At 42.7% G+C, this 23,249-nt stretch overlaps 1 protein-coding gene across 6 annotated transcripts in view; it reads left to right on the top strand.

Annotated features, from left to right (window-relative positions):
- The window catches only part of PLCH1 (phospholipase C eta 1), an 83,281-nt gene that overhangs the window by 21,632 nt on the left and 38,400 nt on the right, over positions 1 to 23,249 (top strand). For 5 of the 6 annotated variants that reach the window (XM_030495112.1, XM_030495110.1, XM_030495111.1 and 2 more), the window contains exons 3-4: positions 15,804 to 15,950; positions 17,000 to 17,243. In XM_030495112.1, coding sequence (XP_030350972.1) covers positions 15,804 to 15,950; positions 17,000 to 17,243 — 391 coding nt within the window. Of the gene's footprint in view, positions 1 to 12,183; positions 12,262 to 15,803; positions 15,951 to 16,999; positions 17,244 to 23,249 lie in introns of those variants that run through there. The other variant, XM_030495113.1, reaches the window with a different exon arrangement.

The raw sequence follows: 23,249 nt of genomic DNA, 5'->3' as shown, positions 1-23,249 counted from the left end.
GCTTCAATTTAAGTTTTATAATGATGCTTGGGAAAGTAGGACAAGATAATAGTGCAATAATTTTTATTTTGGTTTACATTCTGATTTATGTAGCAAAATAGCCACAATTCATTCCTTGAGGGAACCAGACATAACTGAAAATGTATAAGCAAGAAGGGCATTAAAGAATTTCTTTATTAAAGTTCACATAGGTTTAAGAAGTGCCTAAAATGCCTGAAGAAAGAGCCTCTCGGTGCTTCATTGAATGCGTAACTACCTTTAAGAACCCCGTGTTTATTGCTAGATGCATCTTTGCTGAAAGGAGAGTTTCATGCGTGGGATGTCTCATAGTGTATCAGGTGGTTGAGTTCTAATGCCAAGTGTTTTCCCCCTTCCATCTTTATATATTTGTTAGCTTTCCAAAGAAGCATGTCTTCATTAATCACAAATGAGTAGAGCTGATAAAAGCTTTGATCTGATAAAAATGATGAGTTTTTCATGCAGCTAAATTAAAGTTTTATTCATTGCTAGCTGGCTTTTCATGAGGAGGTTGTATTACAACTTAGGTCTAAGATTAAATTTGGATGATTACTATGAAGATGTTCTTATTTCATTATCTATTTGCTGTAGGAGGTAGAAGTTCTCTAATCAGCTTTTCTTGCTCTTTAGCAGAATTAGTCTTTGTACCACTTTTCAGTTATTTTGACAGTCAAAAAGGAAAAACTGACGAGCCAGAAAATTAATATTCTTCTGTTGCTGTAATTTCAAAACTATTAGTTAAATCATATTCTCATTAACTGGAAAATTAATATTTTGCAGTAGAACGTGCAGTGTTGTGTCTCTGTCCAGTATCTAAGCCTTGAGAGATACAGTTTTTAGTGTTAAAAAATTGGGCTTCCATTTTTGGCAATTTGGCAAAGGCTGATGCTTTTGGTAGTAATTTTCTTTAATTGTGAATGGGGATGGGTCAGCTGCCTAGTTCAGGTGCTGCTGGGCTGTGGGGAGGAAAGGCAATCTTCTGTGTCTCAGGGCACAGGCAGGGCTGCACCACAGCCGGTTCTCCAGCAGATACCTTGGACTATGGCCACTCAGCACTGCCAAACGAGGGCTGTTAGCTCTTGAAAGAAGCATCTGCCTGAGCTCATGTGGCACAGCCCTGCCTGGCCTCCCGCATCCCGTCTAACCCAGAGCAGCAAGCGCAAAGCAGGATTTTTACCCTGGAATTATTTGTTCAGTTTTACATGGCACATGTATCTTCCATACATCTCAAGGAAGTTTTTAGCTGGTTTTGTAGCCCAACAGACTTGAGCTGCCTGGGGAGGAGAGGCATGAATATAGCAATTCCTGCCGCTGGCTGGCTGGCTGTCCCATTGGTCATTCCATGTGGGAATATTTGCTAGTTATCCCATGGGCTCTTCCCTCGCATGGATGAGCTGGGAGTGCCTCGGTGGCAGGTTTAATCTGTCTTTTCTTCCAAGGAGCTAAAGTTATTGGCGATGGTTTGGCAAATATACCCCAAGTCAAGCCAGGACCACTTTGTTCTTCTTGCATTGCTTTTGGTGCAAAACCACATTTCTCTCATCTCACTCAGAGCTGTAAACGGCACTACAGTGTATTTGAAATGAAAACATATCTGTAACTATGGGCATGGAAGAGAAGAACTACAGTTTACAGATATTACAAGAAAGCTTTAAATCCCCTTTTTTGATGAAATGGTAGGGATAGTGCTTTGACACTGTCAGCTTTGTAGCTGGAGGTACTTGCTGTCTTACCTCAAAGTAATTCCAGTGGTTTAATGACAGAAGCTTTTTTTTTTTTTTTTTTGAACAGCAAATTGAAAAGACTGGAAAATAATATGAGCCTGGGGGAGATGGATTTTGAGTGAATAAGCATCTTTTTATGAATTTTGTTGCTTTTGTAGCTGGATTGTCAAAAGCTATTGCTGAGATTAAGTTTGGAGGATGGTTCATGTGTTTCTTGAAACCATCTTAAAAAGTTTTAAATCCCCAGACTTTTAAGCATGCAAGGCATTGGCAAAGGTCTTGCAAAGAAGTGCTTAAGAGGCAGAAAACATACATAAACAGGAAAAACAGGCATACAAGTGAGCCTGTTACCTTCCATGCCAAACCTTATCTGGGGATTGTGGAGTACCTATAAAACAGTAGTGGCTGTTTAAAGTATGTACATTTGTCTTACGGTGATCATTGATGTTAATCAAATTCAGGTAACAGTAACAATTTTATATTCAGAAAGGTTGCTTGTCACCATCAACTCTGAGGCTTTGATAGGACTTTGCGTGTGGTGGCTCCGCAGATAGCTCCCAGCAGGAACACTGTGATCCCCCTAAGAATAGGGGTTGTATGTGAAAGTGAAGCGAGCTGGAAGGATGTGAGGGTCACCCAGCCATGTCTGATATAAGATGTAGGGACAGCATCAGATGGAATAAAATGAACTATTTGTCTTTTGACTTTTTCCTTTGCAGTCAGACTCATGTAGAGCGTCTTTGGGGACACACCATTTTCAGATCTGACTGACAGGGCCAGGGACTGGATGCAAAACCTGGCTTGTCGATGAAGAGTTGTCATGGTGATTTTTTTGGGGGTGTGTGTTGAATAAACCTACAATTATTTTCATATGAGTTTGCATATGTCTCCTGAATTATATAGAAGTCTTTGGTTTGCTGTAATGTTCTTACTAACCCGTATAGCGGCCTCTAATTCCTAAAGCCATATAGCATTTAAGCACTTCCAGTTTTGAAAGGAACTTTATTTTGAAGACAAAATAATAAAGAATGTATTAATTATTGAGTAAGGTTTCTTACAGAGTAGCTTTGTTAAAGATGGTTGTGTATAGCTCCTTTCATAATTAATAGAATGATAGGGCTGTGGAGTAATTTGCATTTGACATATTATCAAGTGCAATCTGATCTATCAATAACTAAACTATAGACTGGTGATAGTTTAGTTTTTGTTGTTGAATTGCAACTACAGCACATCAATTCATTTGAATGTAAATGTATTGATAACTGTCTAGAGGCTTCAGAGTGAGAACTTTATCCATTAATCTTGTGAACTGAGGTGTGAACCAGTGGCGGGGTAATGACGTAGCTGTTCCATTTCCCTTGTTATAACTGAGAATGAGTGATGCTTCTTTCCGCAGAGCATGACTTCTGCCGTGTCCTGAAAGTGTGATTGGGAGCGTGAGCTTTGGGTGCAACTAAGAATGATCCTACAGTGGGTTTGGGGCACTGTTTCAATTTATAGGTTTGTTAGATATAGTGCACACACACAGTGCAGTTTGCTGTGATCTGTCATGATGTGGTGACTGTGGGAAGTCTTACAATTTGTGTTAGCAGCAGCTAAGAAATAATGATATCTCAGCAAGTAAAACATGTCAGCTCCACTTGTATCTTGTCTCCCATCTGATGCAAGTTCTACAGGCACTGAGAACTATGGGGTTTTTTTGGTTTAGTTTTGTTTTGTTTTCTCAGTCACACTGTCTATTATGTAACTTTCTCCTAGCATGTGCCAGGCAAATTCTGTCCTCTTTTATTGCTGTCACAATCTTTGAGAACACAACTGGGGATTCCTTTGGTGTGCTGATGTAAATGTCACTGTGTAAAAGCCAGCCGAATAGTAAAATAATTAGGAAATGCATTAAATCAAAGATGCAAAGCATTATATATGGAGCCTGCTTTATTCTTGCTATGCTTTCCAGCACTGTACCCCCTTGGGCTCTGTCATAAGTAAGTGCAATTTATGCAAGTCTGAATGTTTCTGCCCATTGTTCCACTCTGACTATAAACCTATTGATTTGAGCTGGTTTAAACAAGCACAGTATTTAGCCAGTAGCATGGCAATTTTTTTTATAGCTCCTGGAAGAGTTAGCGCTCAGCATCTCACAGGAGACTACTTGTTCTTACGAGATCAAATGCTCAGTGATGCAGAGACTAAACATTTGCATGCTTTGTGCTCTAATTGGCTTGATTCTGCAGAATGGCTGTTCCCCATCAAGTTAGTGACAGAGACAGGAGAAGGGGGCACAAACCTAGGGGAAAGAAGAGCAGTCCACAGAGATTGTGTCCTTCTGCCTCACAGAATCCCATGGCTGCAAATGCTGAGACTTTTCTTGGAGTGAGGGTCATTTTTCTCTTCTGCATTCAGCCAGTGTCACGCTCCCATTTTTTAACTTAAGAATGGTAACCCATTCCTGACCAGCTTCCCTAGGTGCAAGCAGGATTTCCTCGCACTTGCCTATATAGAGCTGCTCTTCCCAGGCGTTATGCACACTTAATGCCTGGAGCGTCTTAATCGCTGTGCTATGTATTCATGTCTCATACCAAAAGTAGTCGCTGCTCCTGCGTTCCTGCAGCAGCAGCAGCAGCATAGAGCAGATGCTTCCAGCATTCTTCTCAGACTGCGCTTTTCGGTTTTGAAGAAAGTTGCCTAATATTGTCTCTGGATTTGCGCTTTCCTGTCTTTGTTTTATGGATCATGAAGATTTCATCATTCCTTGTAAAAAACAGTGCTGGCAGTGTTCTCCTGTACTTCTAAGGATTGCTTTCCAAATGTTTTAGCTCTGGAGACATGAAGACTAAATTGAGGCTTTCCTGCAGTGAGAATTTCCATTCTACTTGCCAATAATGCATGAGTTACAAATTTAATGGCAGACCTTGAAGTATATAAAAATTTAAGTCCAGAAAAAGGTAAGGATGTTTGCGTTTGGAATTACTGTAGGAAGAGCTCGTAACATTTCTGGAAGTGCTTATAGAAAAATCAGGTAACTTTATCCTTATAGCTGCTGAGTTACATACAATATGTGGACATTGTTAGCATGAAAAATGTGTGTGTGTTTATATATATATTCCTGAATATTTGAGAGGAAAACCTGGAATATTTTTAATGATGTGAAAGGATATTTGTCCATGAAAACATGATGTGGATTGTATATGAGATACTGCTCCTGTGATAGGGACATACTGCACTTGTGTGTTACCTTAAATTATTACAAAAGTATCTGTGTTTAAAAAAAAAAATCTTGACCTTTTCATCTCTTGGTCATTTTGCTGTGGCGTAGCTTTCTATGGAAAAGAGTTTCTGTGGTTGGTTGTTAGGGTTTTTTTCCCTAATAGCACTTCTAAATAGTATAACACACCTGCAAAGGATGTGTAAAATTCTAATCAAATAGCCTTGGGTGGTCAAGATGTGTCTTTTCAAGAATTGCAGGATGATGGTACAAAGAAGGAAGACATCTTGAATAACTTTCTTCAGTAACTTGTAGTTTATAATTTCTGATTTTGTTTAATTTAAGTCAGTGCTGGATGGAAAGTGGTAGTTAGCTTAAGCATCTTAAGTGGAGGCTGTAGAGCTGTGGAAAAATCATGATTGATAGACAAAATTTATTTTTGTATTTTTCTCATCCTTAATCATGTTAGACTATATGCTTTAAAAAAAACCAAAACCAACACAACTTACAAAATACATTTAGGAAAGAGCTGGCTTGTCGAAATTGGGTAGTTTTCTAAAAAGATTATTAATAACTTAAAACCAAAGTAATCTAAAATAAAGCCACCAAAAGTCATGGATTGTATTTGAAATATCATTTTGCCCTGGATCATTTTGCACTATGAAACACGTTAAAAAATATTAAGGGCAGTGTTGGGGATTGATATATACTGTTTTTTAATATTTAGTTAGTATGAATTATTTTATTTGACAAATGTTTTTTTAACTAGGGAAGATTACTGGAAATAGACACAGCTGTTGTACAAGAAATTGATATTTTTTTTAAAGAAAAAGTCAGTTATTTGTATATCCTCTCAGGGAAGGAACTGTGTGCTACAGTTCCAAACACTGTGTTTTTATTTTGGAGGTTTTGGTTACACAAAGGTCTACATTAAGCTTTGATGCATATGGTTAGGTAAAGGAGACCAGGTGTTACTCCATCTGAGAGGCAGAAGGTAATGGATACATCCCCATTCAATAATTTACAAGGGCTAGCTTATTTGAAGGGGGTGGGTTTTGAACAATCCTAGAGGAAAAGCATCAGGTTTAAGTTTTGAAGCTCATGTAAATGTGTGTTTATGTGTAGATAAACAGGTTTCGTATCGAAGTACTCAGTCGATGATGGTGAAATTCTCTTTGAGGTCATTTTTCAGTCAGTCCCTTTTCCTTAGGCAGATGTAATAGCAACTGCCAAATTTCTGTTGATCTTTTCCAGTTAGCAGCACCACCATTTCTCTGCCACCTCCACCAGGCAGAGAAATGGTGCAACTCCATGTGACTTGGTGTCCCTTGCATTTAGGTTTGGCTGCTTTGGTGGTGTTGCAGCAGTGCGTGTGGGGTCATGGTTGGGCTCCTGGGGTGCCCCAGCATGCAGGAAGGCTGACACGGCACCAGGCAAGCGCAGACTATGGACGGTGCGTTTCGTAGGCATGAATATATGCATGGGCTTCGATGGTGGAAGAAGGCAGATTGCCTTATCTTCCCTCGCTCAGGCTGGTGATCACTGTTGCTAGTAACAGCAGGATCACACCCCTTGCACAGTTTAGACACAATAAGAGTGCTTGTATGATGGATAGCACCTGTATAAGGGGATAGCTGAACATACAGGTTCTGTGCGTGCTGGTGCTGGCCAAGTGTCTGACTTGCTCCGCAATGAGCTCTTGCAGGAAGCAGCAGCTCCGCACCTGCAAGTGGCTTGGCTGTGAGCTCATACGTGATTTCTAACCACTGTGAATGGGACGTTAACGTCCCACAGCAGTGGGACATTAATGGGCATGGCACAGGAGGAACGGTATGGACTTCCCTTGGTCATGGGTCTGGGTCTTCGGCTGATGGGTCATGGTGCTTGGTAGTTGCCTTGTCACGGCTTTAGCAGAACGCTAGGGTTGCAGTCGGTACAGCTAAGCAGAGAAACAGCAGTGAACTGCGTTGTGTTTCATTGACAGAGACTATTGCGGCAGCCTTTTTTAACATCATTGTTAGTGCTTCTTTGGGACTCCTGTATCCTTGCATCTGACCAAGCACCTGTAAATCAAGTATTAAGTATAGACCCTAGAATAGTAAGTGATATAAAAAGGAATTACCTCAGAGTGGCATACTGAGTGGATATTGAAGGCATCAACCTCCTCCTGTGAAGAAACTGGGTCTTCCATAAGTTTAATTCCAATAATAGCTTAAATCTATCACAGCATTATGTGTACTTGCAATGAAGTAGCATACTCATATGGTTCAAAGCCTCTGGGTTGTTTGGTATGTTCTGAGGATGTTACTCTGCCTGAAGTGAAAAGCCTCACCAACCAGCCTAAAAGGAGCGTTGCTGTGGTGTGCACTGTGGAGTGACAGGTCCTTCCGTGGCACCACTGAGGTTTCAGAGGATGCTGGAGCTGGATGCTGAATGCTGATGGCTCCATGAAAGGTATCTAATCTGCTTCTGTAGATGGCTCCATGAAAGGTATCTGTTTCTGTAGACCAGCTAGTAACTAGGTTATATGCTTGGTAACTACTTTGTATTCTCCTTTTTTTTTTTTCTTTTTTCTTTTTTTTTTTTTTTTGTGCTTGTGAATTAAATATGCTCCTGTTTCAATAAATCTACAGGACACCATCATCTTGTGGCACTGAAAAAGTTCTTAGAATTTGCTGGAGAACTGTGCCTTTCTGAAAGTGTATGACATAAACTTAGAACTGTTAAAGGAAGTCTTTCATTGCTTTGAAGACTCGGATCACCAAATGCCAGCACTGAGCTTTCCTACAAGGGGAAATGTGTGTGCTTATTTTTCCTCTTTACCATGAATTTTGAAGTAGTCCCTTAAGAAGCTCATGTCTTAGAGGGCAGCCTGTTAGTATGTAGGCAGCATTTTGTGCTGGTGTGCTGCTTGGATGACTGAAATGAAAGTTATGGGAAACCATAAGCTGTCTTTTTTATACAAATGATGGAAAACCTGTAATTGAGGAAGTTTGCCTGTTTTAGGTCAGATTATTGCTGTCCTCAGCAATGTAACAGGTAACTGGTTTGGAGGCATTTTCACATTACCAGTAGAAACACTGATCAGCATGAAACTTGTGCGCAAACAGATGCACAAAACATGATTATTTTTGTCAATAAAGTTACTTTGGTGTTTGAGACTCAACTCATTGTTTGTCCACAGATGACTTACTGTTGTGAGTGACTTGCACTGAGGTAATCTGAGAATAGAATCCACATGTTTCTGTAGCAAAATGACTGTTTCTGAGGAGTGTGAATAAATTAGTTCATATAATCAGTTGCACTGTAGTCTTCATTCATTACTTTTAAAGGTTAATTAACTCTAGCGTCATTTCTATTCTGGATTTTTTTTTTTCCCTCCTATTCTTATCAAGCCCCAGATGTGGATTTATTTGGCAGCCGAAGGGGAAGCAATGCTTCCACCAATCTAACCACTGTCACAACCCAGCATGACGAGCGGGCTCTAGGTCCTGGGGACTGGATCCCTTTTCCACCCACTTCATCCTGCAGCTACAGCTGCTCTTGTGCCCAGTGATTTATTCCTCTCACCAGGATTTGATGCTGTACAGGTGCCAAAATTGCTGTGACATACTGCTATTTGCTGATAAATTTGTAGACATCAGAATTCACTGTTTGCACTGAAGGTTTATCCTCTGCATGTCTCCTGTGTGGGGACAGGAAGCAAGCTTTACGAAGGATGTTCTGGTGGGGTTTTTCTTTTTTTGTTTTGTTGGAGAAGTTGTAGGGGAGAGAATATAAAGGAATAGCATATTTTGGGGGGGGAGTGAGGGGATCTGACTCAGCTCGATGTGTTGCAGTGGGAAATATATTTCATTGAAGACCTGGGTAGTATGTAAAGGATTGAAGAACAGGGATGACATTCAGTGCTGTACAGCAAAGGCAGGCTTAGAACAAGGCATATTTGGTTATCAGGCATATGATCCTACTTCATGTACTTATTGATTTTTAGAGGACAGACATTCTGGGATTCTAGAAGAGAAAGATTTTACCGTTTTCAACTGCAATCTCTGCATCCAGAGGCATAGCTTCAGGGGTGCCTTTCAGACTTCTTTATCAGTTGCAGTGTGGCCTCAAAGGAGAAGCTCCTGTCTTAGTGCTGCTGGGGAGCATACACAGGTGGCTCAGCTGAGCTACTTTGTGTTATTGCCGTTCTTTCTGGGAACTGAGCAAAAGCTTGCCTAGTTGAAAGGAGACCCTAGGGTTTCCTTTGGAGAGATGACCATAGAACAATGTCTTGTATTCCTTGCGAATGGTTACAGCAGAGTGAAGATGCTGCCCAAGAAGCCACATGTGCCTCTGCCATTTGCTTGTCCTGAACAGTACTACTGTGGCTGCCACAGCAACATGTATGTACAGACCTGTCCACTCATTCTCCTTGTTGGCAGGTGTTGTGGAAACTATCCTCTTCTGCTTCTTCCTGTCTGCTGCTGCTTCCACTTGCTCTATAGTGTCATTATCAATTGCTGTGCCCTCCCTGCTGAGGAATCCCCATGCAATAATGGGGATTAGGATGTGCAGATTTGTCAACCGTGTTTGCTCAATAAATATACATTCTTTGTTCACTCTATTGATGTGACAATGTGTTTTGGCAGTTAGCCGTGTCTGTGGTTACGTGATTGTGCTTTTTCAGTGTTGATAAAGGAGTAATTCAAGGAATGGAAAACTTACATTCCTCAGTCATGCTGGGTTGCAGTGGCACAAGAGCTCTTGAGCAGCTTTGCTGCAGTCTGTTTCTGAAGAGCCTTGTTCTTAAGCTTCACCCCCTTGTTTGCGTATTATTTGGTGAATTTACAAGTATAAGTTGTTTTTCAGATTGACTATAAGCCATTCACAGTTGTTTTGAGTGTCACAGTTTGTGTTTGGCTGGACTATTCTCTATCTTCTTGAGAGCTGAAATGGAATAGCTGCATGTTTTTCAGCTGAGCCTTGCAAGGACTAGCATCAGCCTTTGGTGTTTCTGCTGGTTTTGTGTAACTTCCTTGAGGATTTTGTGAGATTTACAGAAGTGTGAGAGATTGTCCATCTCATGTCCTTAGACTTCACAGAGATTGTGACTCAATCCACTCTAAGCAGCTTAATGTAAAATTCCATAAGGTTGAAAGAGTTGTTGCAAATCAAATTACAATCTGGCATAAAATATGACATGTGACTATTAAAAATGGTCTTGACTGGGGCTTTTTGGGGGGAAAATCCATGTCACATTCTGGGGGGATCTGACATGGATTCTCCCAGACCTGTGGTCTCTGTTCTCCTGGGCTTTTTGCCCGTTACGTAACAAAACAGCAATCAACAATTTGATGACATTAGTGTTAAGCTGCATGGTGTGCTGTTCTGTGAGATTTAGATAAAATGTGCTCTCTGGGGAATGGAGGTAGGGAGTAAATGGCTTTTAATGGCATTAGTGTAAAGGCAAACTTACAGCTTACACATGATGAATAAACAATGCAAAAAAGGGTGATGAGAAGAGTTTAGACAACTGAGAATGTTGAGGGTTTTGGTAGTTTGTTGTTGGGTTTTTGGTTTGTTGGGTTTTTTGGGTGGGTTTTTTTGTTGGGTTTTTTTTTTTTTTGTGGGATTTTTTTGTTTGTTTTGGTTTTGTTGGTTTTTTTGATTGTCTGTTTTGGTTTGGTGATTGCATCCAGAGTATCTTCACTACTTGGATCATGACAGTTTAATTTCATACTGTTCTCAAGTTCAGGGGTGTGTGTGGGGTTTGGTTTGGGTTGTTTGTTTTTTTTACATACTTCTTCAGTGCCTGCTTCTGGGAATGTGCATCAGTGTAAGTGAAAAATGGATTCCAAACTGGATCCAAGTACATGATTACAGTGATGGGAGAATGCTGAGACTCCTTTGTCAACTACCAACGATCTACTTTTTGCATAACAGCCTCACTTAGAGTTCAGTTTCTGGAATTTGGGGGTGGGGTTTAAATCTGAAAACTGAAGAAAATTAGTGAAGTAAGATAAACTGTGGTTTCCATAGTGTAAGAGCAGTTACCTTATGTTGAACCTCTTGGGATGCTGCAGTACAGTGAATCACCGGAGCTGCCTGCAGAAGTCCTGGCAATTGTGTGGGTGGGAATAGCATGTGGTGGTACCAGAGGGTCTTTTGGTTCTTCCATCTCTGACGAGAGAGCAAATGATATATCTGCAAAGTGTACAGTAAAACAAAAAAAACCTGAATGTGGGGGAGAAGAGCTGATGTTGCAGTTGAAAAAGTAACTAACTTCTACATTTTATGGTTTTATTTCCTCAAGCTTAATGTTGGCTTAGCGCAGTTACTGCATATAATTTAGAAACACAGCTCATCCTCTTTCATAATTATACTTCTCATTGTTTGGTAATGCTCTTTATACCTTATTTAATCTTTTTGTTTTGTCAGACAGCTGTAACATTAAGTCCATAAAAGCAATGGAATTGGGATAACCCAGAAAACCTTGGTGCAGTGTTGGCTGTCACGTGCTGGCGATGGGGCAGCTGGTGCACACCAAATATCCCAGCTGCATCCCAGCCAGCATTCCTTGGGCACCAGTGCCTGTCCTGCGCGGTGCCTGCCTGTTGGCTTCAGTTGCACAGTGACCCGATTATTTATTTAATCTTGGATAACGTTCTATGGGGAGTGGATGTTTGTTTCACTGCTGTGATGTGCCCTGTATAGCAAAGTGCATTTCTATTTTACTGAAAGTGATGCCAGGTGTAATGTTTTAATTCTCTAAATATTTTCCTTCTAGAATCAACTAAAGGGTCCTGCATGCCTTAAGGCTTTGTAGTGAAACACAGCAGCAAACAAATCTACACGTCATGACTATGACTGTTGAGAATTAAACCAAATTAATTGCAAACTCTTGAATAACAGGCTATGACTGTTAAACCTGTGAACAAAGCTGTAACTTTGTGTGAGAGATTCTTGCAGGGTGCAGTGCTAAGCTATTCCCTGGTTATTAAAGACCTGATTGCACATGAGGATAGATTAGAGCAGAGCTGGATGGACAGTAGCATTGGCTGATTTGTGGTGGATTAGAGTGTTTTTTGAACGTAAGACCACGTATGGTTAGTGGTCAGAATGCCAGCTTAGTGTTCCCAGGCAGCAGCTTGATTTATTCAGCAGCAAGGAGCTGTGCTGTCAGGTAGAATAGATAGCATCTGCCTAACGTGCAAGATTTCAAGTAACATCTGGACTTTCCAAGAGCTTGGATGGCTTTCCTCCTGGCTTCAGAGGTCTGCCATGTGCTGGGGAGTGTGGCCACTTCAGAAAAAGTCCAGCTGGCGCAGATGGGTTTGTATCTGGCTTATTCTTCGATAGAGAAGCAGCTGCTTCTGCAAAGGAGATGTGTGTACTACTAAGAATGGTTATCATTGCTTGAACTAGAAATCAAAAAATGCTGTTTGAACTCAGGTCCATTTCGCTTTAAATGGTTATTTTGGGAGGAAAAAATAGACTGGATTTCAATATTACTAAAACCCATTAAACTACAGGATGTCTGTTGGGATAATTTTAGACTGTCAAGAATAAGTTTGCATAACTCTGGAAACAGAAATGACTGTAGTTTTCACTTTTTTTTTTTTCTTTTCATTTGAAAGTAAAGCTTTAAATATACAATGCATAAGCTTAATAGTTTTGTATTTCCAGATTAACTTGCTTTGTTCTTGTAATACATAAACTATATTGTATTCTACTTTCATTAAATTAATTTTCAGACTTCGGGCAAAAAATGCATAGCTAGTCCTTGTGTAAGAAAAATACCATATAATGGAAACCATTATATGTCTTGCTTTCTCAAACTTCCGCTTCGAGGAGCTGCTTCATTTATTCAGTATTCATGGTCTATCTAGAGGATTAAATGTTTTTCTGGAATGAGTTTTTCTATTCCTTAGTGAAAACATTCTTGAATTGCTCTTCTGGAGCTTTATTCTGAACTGCCTCTGTTCAATAACTTCACCTTATTCAGATGCTAATGTGCAGTGGTCTCTCTCTTGTGAATGTCTGGCCAGAGACTGAAATTAGCATATTAGGAATAGATTTGAAAAAGAGTTTGTTTTTTTTCTTGGTGTACTTATATTTTATAAATAGCTTAAAGGGGAGGGCAGTGTATTTTGTAAATGGTTTGCAGAGTTGAAATCCAATGGGCCTATGAATGATGTGGCATTTCCATTACCCTAGTCCTTTCTTTAGAAGTGGATTCTTTCTGTTAGTAACACCTACACAGAAGGGATGATGCAATGAACTCTCTTACATATTTACTATTCTTCTTTAAGTGTTTGCGTTCTGATCGTATTTTCTGATGGAAAAGTGCAAGCAGAAAAGATGGTGCTTACCTGGGCAGCGGGCTTATTGCAGATGGCATCTGAGAAACGGAGAATGTTGAGATATTTGGCAGGAACTGGATTTCTTCCACTCTGAAAAAAAGTGGTTTAAAATCTGTTCCCTATAGCTTTGATTCGGAAGTCTATCTGAAAACGTCTATGTGAAATGCATCTGTAACAATTACAAATGCGATGTAGAAATTATTACGCAATTGAAACAGTGAAGAGGTTTTGGTTTGGTTTTTTTTTTTTTCTCCCCATGGCTTTGTTGGCTGTAATTATCTGTGTGGCCCATTTTCTGCTTTTCTTACAGTAAAGAAATGTAGTCCTCTTTCTTCTGCCTTATGTTATCTGTCTTCAGCATCTTAGTGAAGCCAGGTGGTTGATTTTGGTTGTTGGTTGGTTTTTTTTTTCTATTATAACTGAGCTGATAATACTACTTATGTGAGAATTAATTATTTTTGTAAGACTTTTAATAATAACTGATAGCCTTGGGTGCAAAGAAGCAGACTTTGTGTTGAATAGCTTGTTGCTAAACTTCTTCCTGAGATAACACACTGTTGCAATTGATCAGTCTAATAGTGTTGATCGTTCTAATAGTTGAAATAAGAATGTGTCTGAAGTTTGTATGCCAGGCTAATGTAGCAGTACAGATTTGCATATCCACACACACTAGTACAACCGTTTTTGCAGAGAATCTTATTCCTGTGCTGGAGGACAATTGTTTGTTAAGCATGAATCCAAGGCAAACTTGATCTAAACTCAGTTCCAAAATGAAAGGCTCAGTTTGCCAAGAGAAGGTGTACGTGTATGTACATATGTAGTAAGTTTCAGAGACTTAGTTTTGCTTCAGTTAATCTTTCTTCTTTAAGGTTCTGAATTTTCCATCCCTTGTGGTGTAAAGGCTTGTCTTCCTGGTATTTTGCACATCTTCAGATAGATACATGTTAAAACTGCCACAGTTAGTGTGTGGATACTGCATAACATCTATTTCTGGCTCGATTTACACACATTTCTGGCTTGATTTACGCACTTTTCTGGCTCATCTTAAAGAACTTCCAAAGCTACCTTTTCATTTGGTGTATATTATGTACATTCAGGGAAGGCCATATATTTATGGACATATAAAAGAAAAATTTACTGCACTCATGCATCTGATGCTTTCAGAAGAGTTTGGTCCTGTTCAGCTCAACCTCTCTTTCCTTCAAGAAAGGCAACTCAGCAAAAACTGCTTCTGATGCAGTTTATTTAATGTGGAGTTTGGCTTGCTGATTCCCTTTCTGTGAGAGAGCCAGGGGAAGTTGGTCTAGCAATGATGGCTGTTTGTCCCATATTTGACTAATGTTTGGGATGCTGTTCTGACTGCATCTGACCCAGAGGTGCTTCAGAAGCAGCATCACGCTTGTTTTCCTTCACTGATAGCCTCAGGGTTGTGTGAATCTCTGCTGGAAGACATGCTCTGGTCACACATCTGCTGTGCAGGTGAACTGAGCAGGGCCACCACAACGTGTTTTGGTGTATGGGAGCACTGCTGGGTTTCAGCTGGGGCTGAGTCCACTTGCTGTGGGAGCTAAGGAGGTGTCAGGAGCTCAGAAAATAAATCCTAGTTCTGGGAGAGAGGAATGAGAGGGTGTATTGGTCTTTGTTGTGATACCAAGAGGAGTATTGGAGAGAAATGATAAAGAGCAGAAGGGTGATAAGAAGACAGACCCAGATAGCATTTGGGAGCCAGCCAGAGTGTAAACAAACCATCTGGGAGGTGAATGTGGAGTGATATCAAGTGAGGAGAGGCTGTGAATGGATAGGAGAATGTAACTTAAGAGCATGGATCAAGAGGAAATGTTAGCTTGATCCTAATGTTTGGAAAACTGTAGGAGGGAAGATGTGAGATGAAATGGAAAAGATGGGTGTATTTTAGTCAAAACATACAGAAACAAAGCTGTATCATCCTGGATGGGATGGGTGGATAAAAGGAAGTCATCATGGTATGTGCTGGAAATTTAGTAGCAGGATGGAGAGGGTGTAAATGTGTGTGGTAGGGAGGAGGGATTGTGTGTTTATAAATCTTTATCAATTCTAGCAGTGTCAAAAGCACAAGATACAGGCTGAAAGATTACCAAACCCAAAGGAATGGGAGTTTGAATGATAATCTCACCATCTGAAATTTACAGAGTTCTGGGGTTTAAAATTACAGTACTGTGTGTAATAATATAAAATAATTAAGTGAGATAAGTATTGTACAACTTCTAGCTTCAATGTATGGTAAACTTTTCTTTGCCTCCTTTGTTGTGAAAGTGTTTTGACAGATTAATTTTAATTTTATTTATTCTTTTCCCTATATGGAGAAGCTAGTGAAGAAGAAATAGTATGTCTCACACAGCAGTGACTAGTTTGTGTCGTTAAAGGTGCAAGTCGAAAATGTGATATGCTTGGCAGATGTTAGAACGCCAGTAAGTCATTTTACTAGTGCAATTAGATGGCCATTTAGTTGAATTTATTCTGTCTGTTTCACAGTTGAAAGATGCATGAGTGTTATGCAATCTGGGACTCAGATGGTTAAGTTGAAGAGTGGAACCAAAGGGCTAGTTCGTCTCTTCTACCTGGATGAGCACAGGACCTGCATTCGATGGAGACCATCCAGAAAAAGCGAAAAGGCAAAAAGTAAACTTCTAATATTTCTTTTAATTTCTGAGGCAGTTCAGTATTAAAATGTGAAGTATGGAGAGATTGGTTAAATAAATGCTTTTTGATGCTTATTTCAAATGTGATGTGATACTTACGTGAAGATTTTCAAGAGTGTGGGTAGAGTTTAACCACCTACTAAAAGTTCAGGATTATGAAAGGAAGGGAGTGTAGTTCAGTCTGATGTCAACATTTTTCATAGGTCTATATGAATTATGAGCGAACTTAAGATTAACTGTGCGGAACTATTTTAAATATATGCATCACAAGTTTAAATGCAGAATCTAGAAAAGTTTAGATTGAGCTTTCTTAATCCTAACTGTGATAATTTTCTTTAGACATTATTAAATCTTGAAGTTAATGTGTAGCATTATTACTTATTGAAACTGTCTCTGCTGCACTGTTTTAAATTGGAAATTGAAATTAGTGGTTTATTGAATAGAATAACAACTAGAAGCTCACAGGACTATCAAGGAGGCTTGAGATTAAAAACAAGCAATTGGGAAGGCTACAGACAGTGACAGTTGATGCTTTTGGCCCAGCGAGTGGTGGCTAAGAGCTGTTGTGTTGAACAGTATAGCTGTTATGTGGCATGGCACTGGGAGCCATGTTATCCGTCACTGTGCTAGGGTATCCCTGTCTACCTGCTCTAGAGACCACAGCTGTGATGGGAGCAGTCCCTTTGGAGCTACGCAGTGTTTCACTCATTGATGGAAGACACTTGGTATCTGTCTCCTTGTGCTCTGCTTTGAGTAGCCGCAGTCCTCTGATGTAGCAAGGAGCACTCAGAGCTCTGTTGCAATCTGCCTGTACATGCACTGGCCTGCCTTCAAGGTAGCTGCACTGTACATGTAGCTTGGACAAAGCAAGGATAAACCTAGAAATCAAAAAGCGCTTTGGGATGTGAAGATGTTACATTAACAAATGTTTAATGACATTTTGCCTGAATAATTCAGAATTGCTAAAACCAGGAAGAGGTTGGGTGGATATCCAAGCATGTAAATTTTTGTTTTCCCTTTTCCCAACAGTTGTCATTGATTCCATTTACAAAGTCACCGAAGGCCGGCAGTCTGAAATCTTCCACCGCCATGCAGAGGGGAACTTTGACCCGAGCTGTTGCTTTACCATTTACCATGGCAACCACATGGAGTTGCTGGATCTGATTACATCTAACCCAGAGGAAGCTCGTACCTGGATCACAGGTCTGAAATATTTGATGGCTGGAATAAGTGATGAGGACTCACTTGCTAAGCGACAGAGAACACACGATCAGTATCCTTTTATAAGCCTGAGCTCTAGCTTCTGATTCAGTATTTCTGTCTTGGTTTTGTTGTTTTTTAGTGACTTCAGCATAGGGTATCCTGTCACCTGCCATTAAGTGACCAAAAACCTTGCCATTGATTGTGATGAAAGCTCGAGTAAAGGGTTTGGCATGGACACTTACCTGTGCAATAAAACATCAGCTGTGCCTTAGGGACTGGATTAAACTGCGTTTAAGTCATGGAATAGTCTTGCATTTTGTTAGTGAAATTCTTGTTGAAGAGTCAAAACAGTCATTTCTAGTTATCTCAGTAAATCCTAACCCCAGCATGATTTCAGGATTTCTGTCATCTTCTGTTTGCCCAACTGTGTTTTCATTCTTCTGCTGCAAATTGCGAAGTCCATTAGAAGACACTGTTTTCAAGATACTACTAATTGAAAACTTGAATTCATTAGCCTTTGCACAGGTGAAACTCAATGTTTTTAGGAGTCTTCAAGTAAACTGACTAGTAATTCCTTGCCATCTCTGTTTCTCTTGGTCAGCGTATGTCAGATACGTGTCTGCCTTTCAGCCTCCATTGATTGTAAGGAGCACAAACCTTTAAAGCTCCTTAAATGTTTGTTGTAACCTGGCAACCAAAATGAACTTCTTGTAAAGATCATGTCCATCGAATATTTCCTTGATGTGCTTGCTTTCACAACAGTGCTGACCAGTATGTTAGGCCAGGTTGGACTAGGCTTTGAGCAACCTGGTCTAGTGGAAGATGTCCCTGCTTGTGGCAGGGGGTTCAGAACTGCATGATGTTTAAGGTCCCTTACAAACCAAACCGTTCTATGATTCATTCTATGTTAAATACAAAGAATACTCTTCCCACTAAACCAAAACCTCCCCACCAGAAAAACCCCCAAAACAACGAACCAACAAACAACAAAGCTCATATTGATTAAAATTGTAACCTGTCTCTTCTGCCACATGTAAATCTACAGTGATCACTTGTAAATATTTCTTCTGGAGAATATACATCAGGTATTTTTAATTCATATTTCCAGTGTTTAATTCTGACACAAGATAGAATCATAGAATGGTAAGGGTTGGAAAGGACCTTAAGATCATCTAGTTCCAACCCCCCTGCCATGGGCAGGGACACCTTGCCCTAAACCACGTGGTCCAAGGCTCTGTCCAGCCTGGCCTTGAACACCGCCAGGGATGGAGCATCCACAACCTCCCTGGGCAACCCATTCCAGTGCTTCACCACCCTCACTGTAAAGAACTTCTTCCTTATATCTAATCTAAACTTCCCCTGTTGAAGTTTGAACCCATTACCCCTTGTCCTACCACTACAGTCCCTAAGGAAGAGTCCCTCCCCAGCATCCTTGTAGACCCCCTTCAGATACTGGAAGGCTGCTATGAGGTCTCCACGCAGCCTTCTCTTCTCCAGGCTGAACAGCCCCAACTCTCTCAGCCTGTCTTCATATGGGAGGTGCTCCAGCCCTCTTATCATCCTCGTGGCCCTCCTCTGGACTCGCTCCAACAGCTCCATGTCCTTTTTATGTTGAGGACACCAGAACTGTACGCAGTACTCCAAGTGAGGTCTCACAAGAGCAGAGTAGAGGGGCAGGATCACCTCCTTTGACCTGCTGGTCACGCTTCTTTTGATGCAGCCCAGGATACGGTTGGCTTTCTGGGCTGCAAGTGCACACTGCCGGCTCATGTTAAGCTTTTCGTCAACCAACACCCCCAAGTCCTTCTCTGCAGGGCTGCTCTGAATCTCTTCTCTGCCCAGCCTGTACCAGTGCCTGGGATTGCCCTGACCCAGGTGTTGGACCTTACACTTGGCTTGGTTAAACTTCATGAGGTTGGCATCTGCCCACCTCACAAGTGTGTCAAGGTCCCTCTGGATGGCATCCCTTCCCTCCAGCGTATCAACCGAACCACACAGCTTGGTGTCGTCGGCAAACTTGCTGAGGGCGCACTCAATCCCACTGTCCATGTCGCCGACAAAGATGTTGAACAGGACTGGTCCCAACACCGATCCCTGAGGGACACCACTCGTTACAGGTTTCCAACTGGACATCGAGCCATTTACCACAACTCTTTGCGTGCGGCCATCGAGCCAGTTTTTTATCCACCAAGTGGTCCATCTATCAAATTGGTGTCTCTCCAATTTAGAGACAAGGATGTCATGCGGGACAGTGTCGGAACGCTTTGCACAAGTCCAGGTAGATGACGTCAACTGCTCTGCCCCTGTCCATCAGTTCCGTGGCTCCATCATAGAAGGCCACCAAATTGGTCAGGCAGGATTTCCCCTTAGTGAAACCATGTTGGCTGTCACCAACCACCTCATTGTTTTTCATGTGCCTTAGCAAGTTTTCCAGGAGAAACTGTTCCAAGATTTTGCCAGACACAGAGGTGAGACTGACTGGTCTGTAGTTCCCTGGGTCTTCCACCTTCCCCTTCTTGAAAATGGGGGTTATATTACCCTTCTTCCAGTCATCGGGAACTTCACCTGACTGCCAGGATTTTTCAAATATGATGGACAGTGGTTTAGCAACTTCATTCGCCAGCTCCTTCAGGACCCGTGGATGGATTTCATCAGGTCCCATGGACTTGTGCACGTTCAGGTTCTTAAGATGGTCTTGAACCTGATCCTCTCCTACAGTGGGCCTAAGGTCTTAATTCTCACAGTCCCTGCATTTGCTTTCCAAGACTTTTGTGGTGTGGTCAGAGCATTTGCTGGTGAAGACTGAGGCAAAGAAGTCATTAAGAACCTCAGCCTTCTCCAAATTCATGGTAGCCAGTTCTCCTGATAGCTTCTAGAGAGGGCCCACATTGCCCCTAGTCTGTCTTTTATTTGCTATGTATCTATAGAATCCTTTCCTGTTATCTTTTACATCCCTTGCCAAACTTAAGTCTAGCTGGGCCTTAGCTTTCCTAACCTGGTTTCTAGCTTCTCGGGCAATGCTCCTATATTCTTCCCAGGCCGCCTGTCCTCGCTTCCACCTTCTATAAGCTTCTTTTTTCCCCTCTAAGTTTCCTCAGCAGCTCCTTGTCCATCCATGGAGGTCTCCTGGCCCTCCTGCTGCACTTTCTTCTAGTCGGGATGCAACACTCTTGAGCACGTAGCAGGTGATCCTTGAATATCGACCAGCAGTCTTGGGCCCCTCTGCCCTCTAGGACTGTATCCCATGAAACCTTACTAAGGAGGTTCCTGAAGAGGCCAAAGTCTGCTTTCTTGAAGTCCAGGGCAGTGAGCTTGCTGCATGCGCTTCTCACTGTCCTGAGGATCTCAAACTCAACCATCTCGTGATCACTAGAGCCAAGGCTGCCCTGGAGCGTCACATTTCCAACCAGTCCCTCCCTGTTGGTGAGCACAAGGTCCAGCACGGCACCTCTCCTCGTCGGCTCCTCTATTGCTTGAAAGAGGAAGTTGTCTTCCACACAATCGAGGAACCTCCTGGATTGCTTGTGCCGGGCCGTACCGTCCCTCCAACAGATGTCAGGATGGTTGAAGTCCCCCATGAGGACCAGGGCCTGCGAGCGTGAGGCTGCTCCTATCTGTCTGTAGAGCGCTTCATCCACAGAGTCCTCTTGATCAGGTGGTCTGTAACAGATCCCCACCGTAATGTCCCCCATTGCTGTTTTCCCTTTGATCCTGACCCACAAACACTCTGTTACCTCATCACCCGTCCCCAGACAGAGTTCCATACTCTCTAGCCTATCAGTGACATAGATAGCAACGCCCCCTCCCCGTCTGCCTGGCCTGTCTTTTCTAAACAGCCTGTAACCTTCCATTCCGACATTCCAGTCATAGGAGCCATCCCACCATGTTTCTGTGATACCAATGGCATCATATTCCTGTAGCCTTGCACACATCTCTGATTCCTCTTGCTTATTCCCCATACTATGGGCATTTGTATAGAGGCACCTTAGCCGAGCTCCAAATGCAGCCGACTCAATGGCTGGGGCAGCTGGAACATCTCTACATCGCTCCAAGCACTTATTACAGGTGCTGGCAACTGACCAGGAGTGTTGGGATGGATCAGTGCTCCCCTCCCCCAACACATCTAGTTTAAAGCTTCCTTGACCAGCCTGGCAAGCCTCCTACCAAAACAGCTCTTCCCCTTCTTTGTCAGACCAGCTCCACCAGCCTCCAGTAGATCTGGCCTCCCAAATGGAGCCCCATGTTCTAAATAGCCAAACCCCTGACTATGGCACCACCATTCTAACCATTTATTAACCTGCCAATCGCGCCTAGCTTTTTTAAGGTCCTCCCCTTTGTCCTGGAGAATCGATGAAAAAACTATCTGAGCTCCAGAGCCCCTAACCACCTCTCCCAGGGCTCTGTAGTCCTTCTTAATGTTCTCCAGGCTACTGCTATCTGTATCTCTAGCACCCACATGGACCACTAGAAGGGGGTAATAGTCAGCAGGACTTACTAGAGCAGGCAGCCTCTCAGCAACATCCCTGATCCGAGCCCCTGGCAGGCAACACACCTCCCTCGAGACTGGATCAGGCCGGCAGATGAGTGCCTCTGTGTCTTTCAAAGTAGAGTCCCCTACTACTATGACCCTCCGCTTTTTCCTGGAGGCACCAATAGTGATCTTCTTTACTGGTGCATCAGCAGGATGCTCATTAAGTGTGGTGGGTGCTTTCTCATTAGCCCCCTGCAGAACTGTGAAGCGGTTCTGGGTGGGGACATCAGATTTAGGAGGAAGCCCCTTGTCGTTAATTGTCCTCTTCCTCCTTTTTTTGTTCGTTTCTCTCGTGACTAATTGCCAGCTTCCTGGGTTGCTGCCCTCCTTCTTTCCTGTATGAGCAGTGCTGGACGTTTGCAGCCCCTGTGCAGTTTGGGCCTGGAGCAAGCAGCCCAGCTTCCTCTCAGCTTCCCTGGCATCTTTTAGCTCTCCAACAGCCTCCCGCAGCTCAGCCACCTGCTGCAGGAGGACCTCCACCAGGGCGCACCGAGTGCAGCCCTGTCCATTGTGCACCCTCGCCTCAAGAGACCAGTCGAGGCACTCTCTACACTCCGAGGTCTGCGCCGCAGCCTCCCCTCTCATCGGCTCTGTCTGGGTGCCTACGCTGGCCACCGCCGGGGCAGAGCTCCCAGAGCGGGCCCTGGTCCTGAGGCGAGTGCTCACCATCCTGCTCGCTGCCCGCTCGCCGCCCGCTCGCCCTGCCTGCGCCAACTGCCGTGCCACGCCCTGACTGACGTGCCACGCCCTGTTTGCCCGCCCTGGTCGCTCGCGCTCCCTGGGGTGGGTTTTTCCCCGCTGAGGGCTGGCGCCGCCACTCCTGGCGCCGCCCCCTGCGAGTCAGCTGCTCGCGTGAGCTGAGCTGCCGGCTCCTGGGCAAGTCCTGTTGAGGACTTGAGGCTCCCTCGGTCGCTCTTGCCGCTCTGAACTGAGGCTCCTGGACCCTGGGCTTCCCCCCGCTCCAGTGTTAAAGGCGTCCTCTCTGGAGATACTCACCTCGGCAATTGATGATAGGGGATATATTGCATGCTCTGTTGCACACATACTCAGTTTGCTGTATTTATCCACAACTTTTCCAAGCTGCATGTTCTTTCCTGGTGAAACATCTCATCAAGTCTTGTTTCTGGTATCAAAAACGGCAGCTGGCAGACTGCAGACAAGAATGACCCTATAGCAGTTTCAGCTGGCATAAGAACTTGGCAAAAGCTGCAAAGGGATATATGTGCAGAGGGGATAAAAGGTACTGGTTAGAAAGTGGAGAAATTCAAGCAGAACGGAGGGAGAAGTGAAAATGATGTTGGAACAAGCTCAGCAGTATTTGAAAACTCAGAGAAGCTAGTAGCAGAAATGAGAGTGTGAAGGGGCTGGTGTTGTGAACCTGTAAATAATAGTCCAAACCAGTACCAGTTTTAAGCTTTTGAATGAAGCTGTAGCAGGGGTGGGGGGAGGGGAGAAAGGGGAGAGAAAAGCTGGTTTAGTGTCACCTCAAACCCATATAAAACTGCAGAACATCCCAAGAAAGGTTATGTTAAAGATGAGCTGTAT

The sequence above is a fragment of the Strigops habroptila genome, chromosome 8 (assembly GCF_004027225.2).
Source record: "Strigops habroptila isolate Jane chromosome 8, bStrHab1.2.pri, whole genome shotgun sequence".
NCBI lineage: Eukaryota > Metazoa > Chordata > Aves > Psittaciformes > Psittacidae > Strigops > Strigops habroptila.
The sequence above is the reverse complement of the archived record's forward strand: the minus strand, read 5'-3'. Positions and strand labels throughout refer to the sequence as shown.